Below are 15,468 nucleotides of genomic sequence, written 5' to 3'. Positions count from 1 at the left end.
AAAATAATATATATGGATTGATCTAATGATCTATGAATTGATTCTACAACTTAATTATCCAAATGTTTGTTTAGAGTAAACCTTGAAGGGTTGTTAAACAACCATGATTAAAACTTGAAAAGTTTAAGATAATATTTTATTTCTCACAAAGTTAGAAAATTTTTATTTTTTTTGTTTTATAAAACATTTCAAAAATCTAATTGGTGGATCATCTTCCAATTTAATGCATTTTAATCAAATTATGCTAAATTCACTTAAAATTTTCAAATATAAAATTAAATTTAACCAAATCTTTTTTCAGGAGGGTTTATTTGCAAGGATATTTGATAGTGTTGTAATGATTATTTTTTAAAGTTCTTTTCATTTAAAAATACATTAAAATAATATTTTTTTTATTTTTTAAAATTTATTTAATATTAAAATAATCTAAAAATATATATAAAAATAATTTTAATTCTTTTTTGAAACATTCATTTGATTTGTAAAATCCCAAACGGGGCATAGAACTGAGTCGGACACAACAACCATTTTGGGAGTTTTTTTTTCTAATTTGTTTTGAGTTTTTAATAAACCATGTTGAAGGTAACCGAAGATAATACACTCAAGGATGTATTTTGACCTAGTTATTCGGACTGAGCGGCCCACTGGACCATTAGCCAAGCCCGCTTATCTGTGACTGGAGAGTAGAAGTAAAAAATAAACGTTAGGGTTGTGGCTTTTAAGGTGGTCGAAACTTAGAAAATTCTGAGCTCATTCATCTGAAGCCTGAGCTCTCGACAGCTAACAAAACAGCAAGTAACTTGGTGCAATCACTCCTGTTTGTCCTTCTGCTTCAACTTTCTGTCTGCACTTGCAAAACCCACCTCTCTTGCCTTGCAATTTCTTGTTTTTCCTATGCTTTAGCTTCGTTAGTTTTTGCTTGTAAACTGTTTGTTCTGGTACTTGAGAGAGAACCTATAGTGTTTTTTCTTTTTTCTTTTGGGTTTAGTTTGATAGTAGAATTTGAGAAAGCATAGAATACAATGGATGGAAGATTAGCGAATACATGGAGATTAACAGTGAACGAGAAGAAATTCATAGAGACTGCTTTGGCTTCAAACCTTAGAATTGATGGTCGCAATCCTCTTGAGTATCGTAAAATTACCATCAAGTTTGGCAGGCGAGTTGCTTGTTAGTACATTTTTTTTCTATGCTTCTTTTGTTCTTGAGTTTATGTTTCATCTTTCAAGCTCTCGTTTTGGTTTTACACATATTACTGTATTGTTATGCCTGTTTTTAATTATAAAAAAGTTGATGTAGTTTTGTTTCAATGACGCATAGGAGCTGCAAGAGGAAAAGAATACTGGGGTCTCTTTGACGAGTTGTTATCGTGTCATAATTACTAGTATCTTGCCATAGTTTGGTTTTATTTCCGAAGATTGCAAAGTTCATGGCTGAAAATTATTGTATTGGGTTTTGATTTTTATTGAATGGTATGTTGTTTATGGTGAATTTGCAGAGAAGATGGGTCATCAGAGGTGCAGCTAGGACAGACTCATGTAATGGGTTTTGTGACAGGTCAATTAGTTCAACCTTATCAAGACCGACGGAATGAAGGGATGCTTTTGATTTTCACAGAATTCTCTCCAATGGCTGATCCTTCATTTGAGCCAGGCCGCCCTGGGGAATCTGCAGTGGAGTTGGGTCGAATAGTAGATCGTGGTCTAAGGTGATTAATCTCTTCACTTGTATTTGTTTGAGCAGAATTTCTCTTGTTTACTGGCTTGATGTTATTCTTTGTTGGCGGTTTTATCAAGAAATGTTTCCCTAAGAATATCATATCTGTACAAGCTAGGTGTATATGTGTTCATAATCATACATTTCTCATAAGGGAGTACCATGGTGGGGCCTTCATAGCAAGTGTCAGCGCTGCACATGAAACATATGTTAATCCTTCAGAAGAATACAAATGTTTTTATAAGATAGTTTAACTTCATTTGAATATTTAATTGACCTTTCAGGGAGAGCAGGGCTGTGGATACAGAATCTCTTTGTGTTCTTTCAGGAAAATTAGTGTGGGCCATTCGTATTGACCTTCATATCTTAGATAATGGGGGGTAAGCTATTATTTTTTTGATGTTAAATTTTTTATTTTTCATATCTTAGAAATTTCTCTCATTAAGTTCTTCTGCAGATCTGTGCTTTATTTCTTCTTTTACTAATACCTAAAAGTTATCTCATCTATCCTGCAAACAGAAATCTTGTTGATGCTGCCAATATTGCTGCTTTGGCCGCTCTCTTAACATTTCGAAGACCAGAATGCACTTTAGGTGGTGATGATGGTCAAGAAGTAACAGTACATCCACCAGAGGTTGGCTCATTAAATGCTTTTAAATATTCACTTGTAATGGAAGCTTGAATTTTTACCAAGGAAGCATTTTCTTAGTTTTGAGTTTTTACCTTTAAGGACCAACTTGGCCTGTAAAATGTACCCCTTACTGTAGTTGTACTGTATCTGTCTCTGAAATTTTGGATAACTCTCTGAATCGATACTTCGGAAAATAGTAAAAAAAATACCTGTTGAACTGATTTTGTTTATCATTTCACACTCAAGAACTTTTAAGTTGACTACCGTACTTTGCCTAGCTATCATTCCGGTTGCCTTTATACACAAATACAGATGATCAGAGTGCCTTCCAACCCCATACGTATTCATGTATCAGATTGATCACATAAGTGTGGACTTGGAGTGAAAAATGGTTTCATCATAATGCATGAGATAGACTTCGTGAAGAATTTTTGTTTCTTCTCATAAGGTCATTTGATAATTATATAGATTAGCAATGTGCATAAATCTGCCATGATTGTTAGAAAGCTTCGTGCCTTCTTGGTTATTGTGTCATCCCTTGGGTTTACAAGCAATAATTCATTTTGTTCAAGTCATTTTGTTCCACGCAGGGTATCTAAGAGGTCTTAACAGAATGATAATCCTAGAAACTGCGATTCTTCATGCTGTGCTGAACTAAAATTATTCTCTTAAAGTTTGGAGCTTAATGTCCACGAAGCTTCCTATAATAGGGACTTGGAAGTACACAATGAAGATTGGAATGTGTCTTGTTTAGAATAAGGGTAATACCAGGGAATGCTTGCCAGAACTGTGTTCACCATCCTCAGGCATTGCAGCTGTGTGTATTTCCTTCCATAGAAATAACCATTTCATTGGCTCAGTAGAAGTAATTGAAAGCTTTCATCTCTGATGTTGAGTGCAATTGTTCTCTTGAAAGTCATGCTCAGGCATTGTATTTTAAATCAACTGTTTTCCTTCAGAATAAGAGTCTAATACAACACTCTTTAATAGGGTCTCTAGAAAGTCACAGAGAGAGGAACGCTTCATATCTCATAAGTGGCCATGTTTCCATGATCTGCATCTTGAACTGTCCACATAACAAATGGACCAGTTACTCTGATCTGGATATTAAGAAGTCCTTGTTAGAAAGTCTGCGCCTTCCTTTTTTCTTCTCCCAGTTAATGTTGTAGGCTTTAATGATATTGTTGTGGCAGCAACATTTCAGATGTTTTATTAACTTTCATCATTTGCATTTTTCATATTGTTAAGTTGATTGTTATTCATTGCATTGTGACAGGAAAGAGAACCGCTTCCTTTGATAGTCCACCATCTCCCTATAGCAATAACTTTTGCATTTTTAGGCAGTGAGGGCAAAATGGTGAGCAGATTTATCCTTTAGATTCTTTTGTGTTCACTCCCTATGCATATTGATGTTGAGTTCGAGAAGCTCACCAGCCAGTTCTTTTAATCTGAATGAGTGCTATGTAGGTGGTGGATCCTACCCACAGTGAGGAGGCTGTTATGGGTGGAAGAATGACTGTAACAGTTAATGCAATTGGTGATATTTGTTCAATTCAGAAAGCTGGAGGGGAGGGTGTGCCACAGAGTGTTATTATGCATTGTTTGCAACTTGCTTCTATGAGTGCTGAATCCATAACAAAGAAGATAAATAATGCAGTGAGTTTATTCTCTTAATAATGCAGTGAGTTTATTCTCTTAAAAAGATTTCAAAAGTTGAGGTGCCATTTCTTTTTTGATACCAAATATTCATGCACTTTTAATGCAATCTACTCTTTTTCTCTGTCAATTTGCTACTTTTTCAAGGATGTAGCCATGGGACTATGTCTTTTGATCCAAATCTAATTTTATCATGTGAATTGATGGAGGTTGAAGCATACAGCACAGAGAGAGCATTGCGCAAGATCAAGCGCCACCCTACTTCTGCTGCTGGCAATGTTAGTGTAGCTGGTAGTGATGTAAAAGAGCAAAATAAAACTGTTGAGCAGGTGGGAGGTAGTGAGTTGTCGAGGCATCATATGGAGAGATTGAGGCTGGTATCTGAGGAAACCTGCAGCAGTAGAAGTAATGACAATGATGGTGATATCAAATCATCTGAACAAGGTGGAACAAGTGGAGGAGAGAGCAATGCTGTGAGTTTTCTTGGGGGTCCATCAAGCTGGTATGGTGCTAGCACCTTCTGATATTTTTTTTAAAGTACAAACTATCTCTGCCAGAAGAAGATTTTACATCCATCTTTAAAATCATAATCATGAGCTTAGCATAACAAGTGGCATTTCATTGGAAATAGAAGAAAAGTTGACTGAATCATTAATTTGATTACTGGGTAAGGATCTCTTGGCCCTAACATAGTTTAATAACATTAGTTTCCAGACCTTTTCTCAGTTATGTACTTTAATATTAGTTTATGGCTCCGTGTAATGGATTCAAGTCTGTATGATCACAACTTATGGAAAGAGAGAGTGAAGAGATGTGGAAATGGGTTCTAAGTAACCACTTCATAAGTTGGTTAGTTATCAAGCTGTCCTGGTTTTGTGGTAATTAGAAATCCTATAGGATTATAATAGACCTTTCTTCTTGTTCTTGAGCTTTTTGAAACTCTATTCTATATGGTTTAAGGAATTTTCAACTTCATTTGTTTCCTATCTTTGAATAATTACTTATTATTAGTGACACAGATCTTCTTCTCGCCTCAGGGATCCTTATTTGAAGGGTGTTGATGATGATTCCCTGAAACCTAATGTAGCCTCACGCGGTAAGCAACTTGTACAATTTTCTTAGAAGTATGAAAATTACCTTCGCTTCTATCCTGCTTGTAAATGGTTTTGCTCTTTTTCCCTACAAGCTTCATTCATATTTCACTCATTTGTAATACTGTATAAAAGTGTGAAGCAAAACTTCCCCATCATAGGCAATTCAAAGCAGACTTAGACTAGTTCTTTTTGGATGGGAAGACAACTCTCGAATACATTTCACAAAGCAACAAGGAGACTGCAGATCTCCTGCCATTCCATTATTTATTTTTTCGATAGGATACAGAATGGCTAGTTGGTGCTGCATGAATTAGCTGACAAGGAGACAGCAGATCTCCTGCCATTCCATTGTTCTATGGCTAGAGTTATAGCCTTCATTATTTTGAGGCATAGCATTTTCTGTGAATTAATGATACATTTTTAATGCCTGGGCATTTAGGTGTAGGGGAGTAGAGTAATAGCCTTATTCCATAGAACAGGGTGCAGTTATCATAGATTAATCTAATACATTGACGACCTTACAGTGGCTGCAAACCTTCCACCTGTGCACAGCTGCTTTGATCATTAATTAAATAGTGGATAATGAACCCATACATGCAATGTGAATGCTTATATTTTTTTAAAATAGGCAACCTGGTGAACTTTTTTTTTTTTTTTATTCTGTTTGTGTGCCAAAGCAACATATAGCTTATTAGTGGTCGTGGAATCATATGTTGCAGCTTTGAAATGCATTGGAAGGGTTACATTCCAATCCTTTCTAATTCCTGCATGTATGCAGTCTACTTCGATGATTCTGTGATGGGATACAGAGAGTATGCATCACTGACTTGCGTGTGAAACATGCAGGAATATCAACGCAGCATATGGAACAAAAAGAAAGTAAGGAAAATAGTCCCAAAATGGACACAGAGAAACCAACAGAAGATATTAAACAAGCCACTTTAGCTACAGATACATCTGGAACTGCACTGGAAACGAATGGAGAGAAAACTTTGAAGGATGCTGTGAAGCCCAAGAACAAGAGGAGAAAGAGGGCTTCCAGCATGAATGCAAGTTAGATGAACTTCTGAGCAGAAAACATCTACCTTGCAGGTATATCAGCGAAAGCTTTTATTTTTATTTGTATGGAAGCTCCGTGTATCACCACTCTGTATAACACTCGGACTGTTTGGTAGTATTTGAAACATTTATTTCTTGTATTGTGCTTCCTGCTGGAAGGAGAAGGGTTGGGAGGTGCAAGGAGAGGCTAACATCAAGTCTTTCCTAAAGCAAATTGCTGTTGAATTTTTTGTTTTGTTTTTGTGGACGGTAGTTATCAGAGAGAGAGAGAGAAAGAGAAACCTGCCCTCGTTCTTTTCTAAAACCATCTTAAATGAGTGGAATATCAGTGCCATATCATGTGTTGGTTCCTCCTGACAAATCCGGTGCATTCTTCTTTTAATGAAGTGAATTACCACCTTGGATATTCATTGTACTGATGGTTGATCCTTTTCAGATTCTTGAAACATGCTTCCTTCAATCCATTTGTTATGGTGGAGGGTCACTGGTGTTGAAATCTTTTACTTCATATTCAACAGTAGAAGACAATGAATCAGCAGCGGCCAGGATATACAGAAGTGAAGACCTGAAAGAGGCTTTTCTAAACTCTCTGAATGTTTCTCTTGCTAATGCTAATGCTAATGCTAATGGAGTATTGCATGTTGTGTTGGCTGCATGAGTGTTGTCACCAACTTTGCTTGTGCTGCTTAAGTTGCCCGTTGTTCGGCCATTTATTGCTTTGGAATTTTGGATAGGAGGTTAACTTTTTAGAGATGCTGTTTCAGTGGCAATGGCGCTTTGCTTTGACGCCATATGCCACTTCTTACCGTGTTCAAGTATTTTTGTTTCTTTAATACATATAGCTAGGTAGAGGAATGAATTCAAATTGTCATTCGCCTCTGTAGAGAAGAAGTGTGATTTAATCAGGTATCTCTTGGCTGCCGATCTCTTCTCGAGGGGTCGGGCGGTTTGTTTCGCCGTATTCATCATTGAATAGGAGGCATTCTCTGTTTCAAGCAATACAGGAATAGGAAACATCCATTCAACCAAGCCTGGTGCAAAACCTGATATGCAAGTCTCTCTGCTGATTATCTATCATTCCATTTCTTTACATATCTTCTTCTCATGCGATTGATTAAATTTTTCAAAATGCATTACATCCTTAATATTTTCTTCTGTTACTTTTGTTATTCTCCTCATGCCATGCACCGGGAAATGCTGTGCTGTTTCAAGTGGATGAGACTCCTGGCTCCCCTGCCTGAATGCAAACATGCTTTGTTTTCCACCGCTAAACTGATGATACATGGTCCTTTGGAATTGGCATCCTCTCTGCCCGCCATTATTGATGAATGGGAAGCTAAAACACGTAATTGCAGTGTCGGCACTGTAGAAGGTAGATTACAAGCAAGGTGGTTTCATGTGTTCTTCAAATGGGTCGCTAGTCACTACCTCAATCATGGATGATCATGGTGTGTGGATAAACGTGGAAAATGTAATATGGGCAACTGCCGTTAAATTGTTTTTTCGAGAAAAAGATCCCAATTGTAAGCAAGGGATAAAACCCTCCATTTTCATGTCCTTGCTTTCACTTGTATGTATATGTTCTTGTGTCTGCAAAAATTAAACCTGACTACTGATAAAAATATATATTTTTAAATGTATTAATTTAGATATCGATTATCTGTTTAAAATTTAATAAAAAAGAATTTAGTTTTAGCATATAAAAAGTGATCTGAAAATGCACTTGTCATGAATAATAGTAGTAAAAAAAAAAAAAACATAAGCATCATAGAAGTGTTTTAGAACTAAAGGGTTAAACTGAATCCTTTAATTAATATAGTTTTTTAGAATTAGAAAGTATAATTTACATGTAAGAAGAAAGATGCTAAGAACACAGCCAAATGTAGTGAGTATTAATTGTACTCTCTACTAGAATTTGGAATGGAAAAGTTAATGTAGCTGCATGGTTCAAGGGTTTTTTTTCTATTTTTTTAAACTTTATTTATTTTTTAATTCTACCTTTTAAATTTTTTTCACTCAATTTCATTCTTTAATATTTTATTGATTTTAAATCATAATTTCATCTTTCAACTTTTTATTAATTTTGAATTGGTCATAATAATTTATTTTGGTTTGTTGTTTATAAAGTTATCGTAGTCTTATATAAACGTCTCGACATGGAGTTGGTGCTTAATTTTTACAAGCGTTTATTTTATTTATCATATTATGAAACAAAAAATAGTACAAAAAAATAAAGTTTTATGATCCGGGTCGTGAGTTTTACGAGTTAAATCATGAAATCTAGGTCGATTTAATATGTCACCGTTTTAATATTAAAAAAAAACAATATCATCTTTATTTTTTTAAAACCAAACCAAGCTTTTACTTGTTATCGTGTTGTCTTTAAACTAGCTAAGTCAAGTAGAGTACAATCTCATATAGAATAATTTTAAACTCGGGTTAGATAAAGAATCATATTGAAAGGTTTTAAGATTAATTTGCTGGATTAAGTTTATCAACAAAGCTAAATAGTTTCTTTGCTTCATATTTAATTTCATCTTTCAAGTTTTTTTCATAAACTTTTTTAGTCTTTTTTATACCAATTTCATATTCTTTAACATTTGATTCATTTTGAATTTATTTTTATAATTTGTTTAAGTTTGTTTTTTTATGAAATCATCATGGTTTTAGATAAACATCTTTGATATTTAATTAATGTGTTAATTTTACGAGTATTTATTTTTGTTATCATATAATTAAATAAAAAATTATTTAAAAAAACAAAGTTGTTAAATCAAACCATGTTTTTATATCATTAAGTAAAATGTAGTCATGATTTAATATATTGATGTCTCAATATTTTTTTAAAATATTATTTTTTTAAAATCAAATCATATTTTTCATAAATTATCCGAGTTATTTTTGAAATCATAAAATTAATTGAATCATATTAAAATAATTTTTATATAATTTAAAATTTATTACTCAAGTTAAGCAAGAAATTGAGTTGAGATTTTTTAAAATTAAATGATTAGATTTAATAATCATTCCAAAAAATTATCCAACATATGAGATTTTCTTAGGTTAAAAAAAGTTTTTTCATACTATTGTATAACAAATGCTATTAATAACATTAAAAGACTCGCGTGTAATAAAAATATTAATAACCTATTGTGATAATTATTTTTTAAAAAAATTATTAAAAAATTATTTTAAAAAAATTATTTTTAACCTATCATCTGAAAATATTAAAAAATATATTTTTTAAAAAATCAGCATTTCTACGTTAAAAACAAAGAAGGTCTAAATTTAAGACCTCCGTGGATTAAAACTGAAAGAAAGAAACAAAAAAGATATTGTCTTTCTTCTTCATTTTTATAAAAAAGACAAGAGAGCAGCGTATTTCTTGTTCTTTTATTATTAACAAATCGGAAAGTGAACGCAGTCAATGATTGATTGGCAGATGAAGAGAAGGAAACGAGCATCAGCATCATAATAATAAACGAACAAATACAAAGAAGAGAAGGGAAGGGAAGAGAAGAGAAGAGCCCTTCAAATGGGTTTCTCTCAAGACAATTTGAAAGGGTTTGTTTTGGCTTTGTCGTCAAGTGCGTTTATTGGTGCTAGCTTCATTATTAAAAAGAAAGGCCTTAGAAGAGCTGCTGCAGCTTCTGGTGTTAGAGCTGGTAAAAAAAATTATTTTTCTTCCTTTTCTGGTTTTTTGAAATGGGTTTTTGGTTTTGTGAAATGGGTTTGGTTTGGATTTTTAGGTGTTGGTGGGTTCTCATATCTCTTAGAGCCACTATGGTGGTTGGGCATGATCACAAGTAAGTTGGCCTTTTCTTTGTTAACGACTTCTCTTTTGGTTTCGGGAAAACTTTATGTATTTCTTGTGCGGGGACTGCAAATTGTTATGATCTTGTTGTCTTATTCTTTGGAAATGAATAGGTGTTTTGTTTTTGTTTTTAATAAGTTGGTTGTATCTTGTGATTCTTTTGATGTAATTGTGAAATTTAATGATTCGTAATGTCATTGAATTCAGGTTCTTACATTGGTCAGCTTAATGTTACTAAGAATTTTTTTAAGTCGATTTCTTTTTCATATGGTAGCTTATGAATTGATTGAGTTTTCTTGTTCTAGTCAAATTGAGGAGTGGTAGTTGGTTACGGGTACGGGAATTGTGATTTGAAATTACCATCTGATAATCGCTGATTGTTCGTAGAATATCTCCTTTTGTATGGTTTCTCATATAGTGATTGTCGGAGAGGTTGCAAACTTTGTTGCATATGCGTTTGCTCCAGCAGTTCTTGTAACCCCCCTCGGCGCGTTGAGTATTATTGTCAGGTTTATCTTTTGTTAAGTTAGTATTGCATACTGAAACTTTTGGAATTTTTATATTAAATCTCTTCTTAACCACATTTCTTGTGTTTTATTTTTATTTTTTAATGGTATAGTGCTGTGTTGGCTCACTTTATCTTGAATGAGAAGTTACACCAACTAGGGATCTTGGGTTGTGTGATGTGCATTGCTGGTTCTATTGTAATTGTGATCCATGCACCACAGGAGAGCCCTATAACTTCTGTGCAGGAAATATGGAGTATGGCTACTCAACCAGGTTAGTTTGCAACTTCACATGCTTGTCTTTCTTTTATTTAAATTCTTCTTTTTGTTAACTTACCTTGTTATCATCTGTTGCAGCTTTTTTGCTTTATGTGGGTTCAGTGATTGTGTTGGTTTTCATTATGATCTTCCATTTTGCTCCACAATGTGGTCACTCAAATGTGTTAGTGTTCACCGGCATCTGTTCATTTATGGGTTCTCTTTCGGTAAATCATCTGAACCAGCAATGGTACTTTTATTTTCAATTATAAGACCAAATTTATGGATGTAGATACAGTTTTCTTTCATTTCAATCTGCATTGAAAAATAAAATAACTCAATAAATTAACAAACCATTCTGCATTGATGGGGATGGAGTTTCATTCATTTTGAAGTTAAAAGGTCTGCAATCATTGAATTGCTGCGGAAATTCACTGCTCAATGAACAAAAATTTAATTATGTGCAAAAAGAACTTTCCTATGATAATTTTAAACCAGGTGATTGATAAAAATGTTATCAGTTCTGTTTCTTGGCCAACATAAGGTGGGAAATAATTCCCTGAGTGCAATGATGTTACATGTTTATGTAATGGGGCTTTGGCCAATACAATTGCTTGAATATTTATCCTCTTTGACTAGGATGGAAGAATTGAGTAAACCTCACTTCCTTTTGTTTAATTTTCTTTAATTCATTTTGTCTCCATATCACGTGTAGGTGATGAGTGTTAAGGCTGTTGGAACTGCACTGAAATTAACGTTTGAAGGAAACAACCAATTACTCTATCCAGAGACTTGGTTCTTTGTGTTTATTGTGGCCACATGTGTCATCACGCAAATGAATTATCTAAACAAGGTTAGAAATGTGGAGATTTTGCTTTTTGTTTGCATGAATAAACTTATTGTGCTTAATCTCCAGAATCTTGCTGCTGCCTAAATCTTCCTCCTTTTTCTCCTTGATCTTCTATTTTCTGCATTGCTTCCTTTTAGATGTCTTTTCTCTATGTTCAGGATTGCTTGCTTTCCTGATCTTTTACTTAAATCATTCATATCTTTAAGCAGTCGTGTCCAATGAATTTGACTTGCTGTTGGACATATGGCATGACCTGGTGCACTTTTTGCCATTGTTTTACTCGGCAGCTAGTTGCTATCCAGAATATTTGACATTCTTCCAATTCTACACATATTATTGAGTTAATTACAGAAAAGCTCTCTGTTGCCTGTGTAGTTTTCATATCCCTACTGTTTTTCCAAAAAACAATTTACACGTTTTCCTTTCCAAAATTTAAATTGGAATTCAAATTGATGGCATCAACATGACCATTAATTTTTTTTATGGAAATCCCTATACTCCCCTGTCTTTTAATGGTTTCTTTAAAAATGCTACCGTGATTATTTTCTCACTATTCCATTGTGATTTTCTCTCATTTTTATGATTGGTGATGGATCGACAAAGTGGAGACTTGAGCTCTAGATCTCACCCCTCTTGCTTGCAAGAGCATCATTGAATTATGAGCCCATTTGTTGCGTTGCCATTTTTTCTCTATCTTGATTCTCACTCTATCATGTCTTTCTCCAAAGAAATTCCAATCCAATCAATTTTAGCCTATCCTAATCTCCAAGTGGAATGCACGAGTTTGTAGGCTAATCCTGCCTTCATTACCTCCTTAACCTTTACTTTCAACCAGGATACCATGTTAAAGTTAAAGATAGTTAAGTAGTAGTCATAATTTCACTAAAACTTCACAAACAGAAATGAGTGGAGGGAGCAACCACTTCCAAATGTAGATTCTGTATAATAGGATTGCTAGAAAATGAGTTGTAAAGCTGATCCGTGCATTTAATATGATGATTGGCGATGATATTAAATGCAACAAGCATCAAGTTATAAAAAAAACCTTCCCAAATTGATCAATTGTTCCCCAGTACAGTTGACTGATTAATTTTGTCTCAGGAGGCTGTCACTATCAACATCCCATTAACCTACAAAAAACTTCTTAGGTGAAGTGCTGGATCGCTTCATAGGCCATAGCTATAAGCGCACCTTTCATTCATGGATAATTCACTCAGAGATATGGTGGCTGGGAACAAATGATACTTATGAAGCCAGAAAAGAAACTATCAAATTGTGTTTATCCCAAAACTGCAACTTTTCTGGTTTTTACATACATCCGTGCTGCATCATATTTTCTGTGAATCTTTAGACCCTAAAGATGGTTATAATGTATCTTGTATTTGAAATTCTTTTTTGCTTAAAAACTGCAATCTTTGGTGTTTCAGGCACTTGATACGTTCAATACTGCAGTTGTCTCCCCCATTTATTATGTCATGTTCACGTCACTTACAATTCTTGCCAGTGTAATCATGTTCAAGGTAAGAACTCTTGTAAGGAAGCTTACACTGTGTTATTGCATTTATATCATTACTTCTACATTTTTGCTAGTGCTTTTTCATTTTAATTGGATTTCACTGGAAGAACGCTAATGTAGCTTCATCTTGTTGAAGCATGGATTTGTAAATCGATGCAAGATGGGATAAATAAAATTTCTTGACTGAATTCTAAGATACAATTATTTAATGATGTCTTTCTAGCAAATCTGTTTCTTTGTGTGATATTTTTGGCCACACTTCCTTATGACAAGCCTAGTCATCTGGTTGAGGATGCTGCCATTAGGCTTAGTTTGGGATCTGTCCGATTTTTCTTCTCCAGACCTGGATTTCAAACAGTAAAATGTATCATTTCTGATCCTGTTTCTGATTTGACTTTATCTATTGATAAAATACATTATATCAGGATTGGGATGGCCAGAATGTGGGAAGCATCATATCAGAAATATGTGGCTTCATTGTTGTTCTCTCAGGGACCATCGTATTACACACAACCAGAGAGTTCGAAAGAAGTTCATCCTTTAGAGGTGCTTTGTTCAGACCCTTTCTCTTTGATTTCCACCAGATCATTTTAATCAACTTTGAATTACGAGCAATATTCTCTAGCTTTTTTACAAATTTTTTGTGGCTGTGAATGTTCAAATAAATCAGGTAGTTATGCATCTTTATCCCCTACATTATCTGCCCGACTTTGCAATGGTAATGGAGAATTTATGAAGCATGAGGAAAATTTGTTACCTGATGAAGCAGTTTTCTTTCAGAGACAAGAAATGCACTAGATGTGTACCTCAAAAAGAATCCCTCCTTCATGTAAGTTCATGCAAGGCATAATCCGTATCTCAGACTCTTTGACAGCATTCCTGTGCGATGGTTTTGTTACCACAGAATGTCTGGTTACAACAGAAAGCGAACGAACTTACATTGAGGAGGTTGTTTTGTGTCCCTCAGAAATCCTTGAAATCTCGTTTTCTTAATTTTCTTTTTTTCTGGAAGTTATGGGAGAAATTATTCAATAACCCTGGTGGAGTAGCATGTCTTCATTTCACTTGTGATCTACAAGTGAATTGCACTTGAATCTGAGACGAGGAAACTCTGAATCTAGTGATACTTGTACAGTGTGTTTGGGATTGCCGATGTAAAGGATGGTTTATTCAGCTTCTTTAATTGTCAATGGCGGAGTAAAGAGAGTGATCAGAAGACCCAGAAACCTATTTTAGTGAAGAAGGGTTTGGATGGTGTCTATGCCCTGCAACTGGTATATTGGAAACTTGAGCTCTGAGGTAGTTTCTGTTGTTAGTTAACCTTGTCCCATAGGTTCCTTTCTTTGAGAACAGGCAAAACCAGAGATTCTTGTAGTATTATATTTGTTTGTAGATTGTTTGATTTCTTATAATAATTGAGCAAAGAATGAGGCGTGTATCTTTGTCATTTTAGCAAGACAGGATTTTGTGAAAATGAAATATTATTCTTCATTCCACAGGCCTACCAACGGTGTTATTTATTTATTTTAACTTCAATTCCAGTATGCTGATGCAGATACGTCTAGAGAGAGAGACAAAGAAGCAGCTGTTAACATTAACCTGATGTTTTTTTAATTGTTGGAACTAAGTGGATTTACATGTTCAGAAAACCAAAATAAGTAGATGAATTTATATAATCTTTAAAAAACATTATAACAAGGCAATTCAAAGTTATAAAAGAAGAACTCAATAATTAAACTTGTGATCTCTAATTATAAGAACTTATGTTCTAATCCAACAATTGAAAGATTCAATTTGCAAGTTTTATTGGCAGGTAATTCAATTTAAAAGAGGTCAATTTGATTAACATTTTAATAAACCAATACCCTTAAAATAGATGCGTTTCACTATTCACTAATTATTATTTTGTCATTCCTAAAAAAAATCAATTGCTTTTTTTTTTTTTAGGGGTTTTTTTCAAGACCCATTAATTATTATCAAATTAGACGAGGATAAATTAGAAACTTTTTAGTTTTTTCACTTTCTTTAACACAATAAAAACTATATTATCTTTAAAGTAATTTTTAAAACTAACATTCAAGGGTTTTCCCCTCTTTTCCTTTTGGTTTTTTTTTATATATATATAATAAAGTAAAATAAGGGGAATTTAGTTTTTTATTAAATATAAAATATTATTTAAAAGAAAAATAGTTGGTAGATACGACACACTTGCAAGTGTGTGGGAGGTATCCGCACATGTATGCAGTGTCTCCTGACAGCTAGCATAGGCCTGGCTTCCACGGTAGGGTTTGCTTAGGCTTAACATCCCTTTCATGTTAGAGAATTGATTTTTGACTCAATTTACATCTTCAAGTACAGTATATGGGTA

At 34.0% G+C, this 15,468-nt stretch overlaps 2 protein-coding genes across 14 annotated transcripts; both read left to right on the top strand.

Annotated features, from left to right (window-relative positions):
• The first annotated feature begins 646 nt into the window (after window positions 1–646).
• Window positions 647–7,709, top strand: LOC7467989 (exosome complex component RRP45B). Of its 10 annotated transcripts, none has more exons than XM_024604241.2 (11): window positions 647–795; window positions 989–1,159; window positions 1,499–1,708; window positions 2,001–2,096; window positions 2,236–2,350; window positions 3,624–3,704; window positions 3,815–4,003; window positions 4,213–4,505; window positions 5,041–5,099; window positions 5,944–6,189; window positions 6,593–7,709. In XM_024604241.2, the coding sequence occupies exons 2-10, from the start codon at window positions 1,023–1,025 to the stop codon at window positions 6,153–6,155; spliced, it is 1,392 nt and encodes a 463-aa protein (XP_024460009.1). In that variant the 5' UTR covers window positions 647–795; window positions 989–1,022; the 3' UTR covers window positions 6,156–6,189; window positions 6,593–7,709. The 10 variants fall into 10 exon arrangements, 9 of the variants coding, with proteins under 9 accessions (XP_024460009.1, XP_024460019.1, XP_024460042.1 ...); XM_024604251.2 differs by having other exon boundaries at window positions 660–791; XM_024604247.2 differs by having other exon boundaries at window positions 717–842.
• Window positions 7,710–9,463: 1,754 nt separating this feature from the next.
• LOC7467990 (probable magnesium transporter NIPA6) lies at window positions 9,464–14,604 on the top strand. Of its 4 annotated transcripts, none has more exons than XR_002982601.2 (9): window positions 9,464–9,821; window positions 9,906–9,962; window positions 10,389–10,479; window positions 10,590–10,750; window positions 10,834–10,961; window positions 11,450–11,587; window positions 12,686–12,859; window positions 13,012–13,104; window positions 13,526–13,542. XR_002982601.2 is itself a non-coding variant. In XM_002298272.4 (9 exons), exons 1-9 carry the CDS (start codon window positions 9,692–9,694, stop codon window positions 13,896–13,898), a joined length of 1,047 nt encoding a protein of 348 aa, XP_002298308.2. In that variant the 5' UTR covers window positions 9,469–9,691; the 3' UTR covers window positions 13,899–14,604. The 4 variants fall into 4 exon arrangements, 2 of the variants coding, with proteins under 2 accessions (XP_024460058.1, XP_002298308.2); XM_002298272.4 differs by lacking the exon at window positions 12,686–12,859 and adding an exon at window positions 13,771–14,604 and having other exon boundaries at window positions 9,469–9,821; window positions 13,526–13,646; XR_008059724.1 differs by lacking the exon at window positions 13,526–13,542 and having other exon boundaries at window positions 12,686–12,888.
• Window positions 14,605–15,468: the final 864 nt, after the last annotated feature.

Source organism: Populus trichocarpa, chromosome 1 (assembly GCF_000002775.5).
Source record: "Populus trichocarpa isolate Nisqually-1 chromosome 1, P.trichocarpa_v4.1, whole genome shotgun sequence".
Taxonomy (NCBI): Eukaryota; Viridiplantae; Streptophyta; class Magnoliopsida; order Malpighiales; family Salicaceae; genus Populus; species Populus trichocarpa.
Note: the sequence above shows the minus strand (reverse complement) of the source record. Positions and strands in the feature narration are given on the sequence as shown.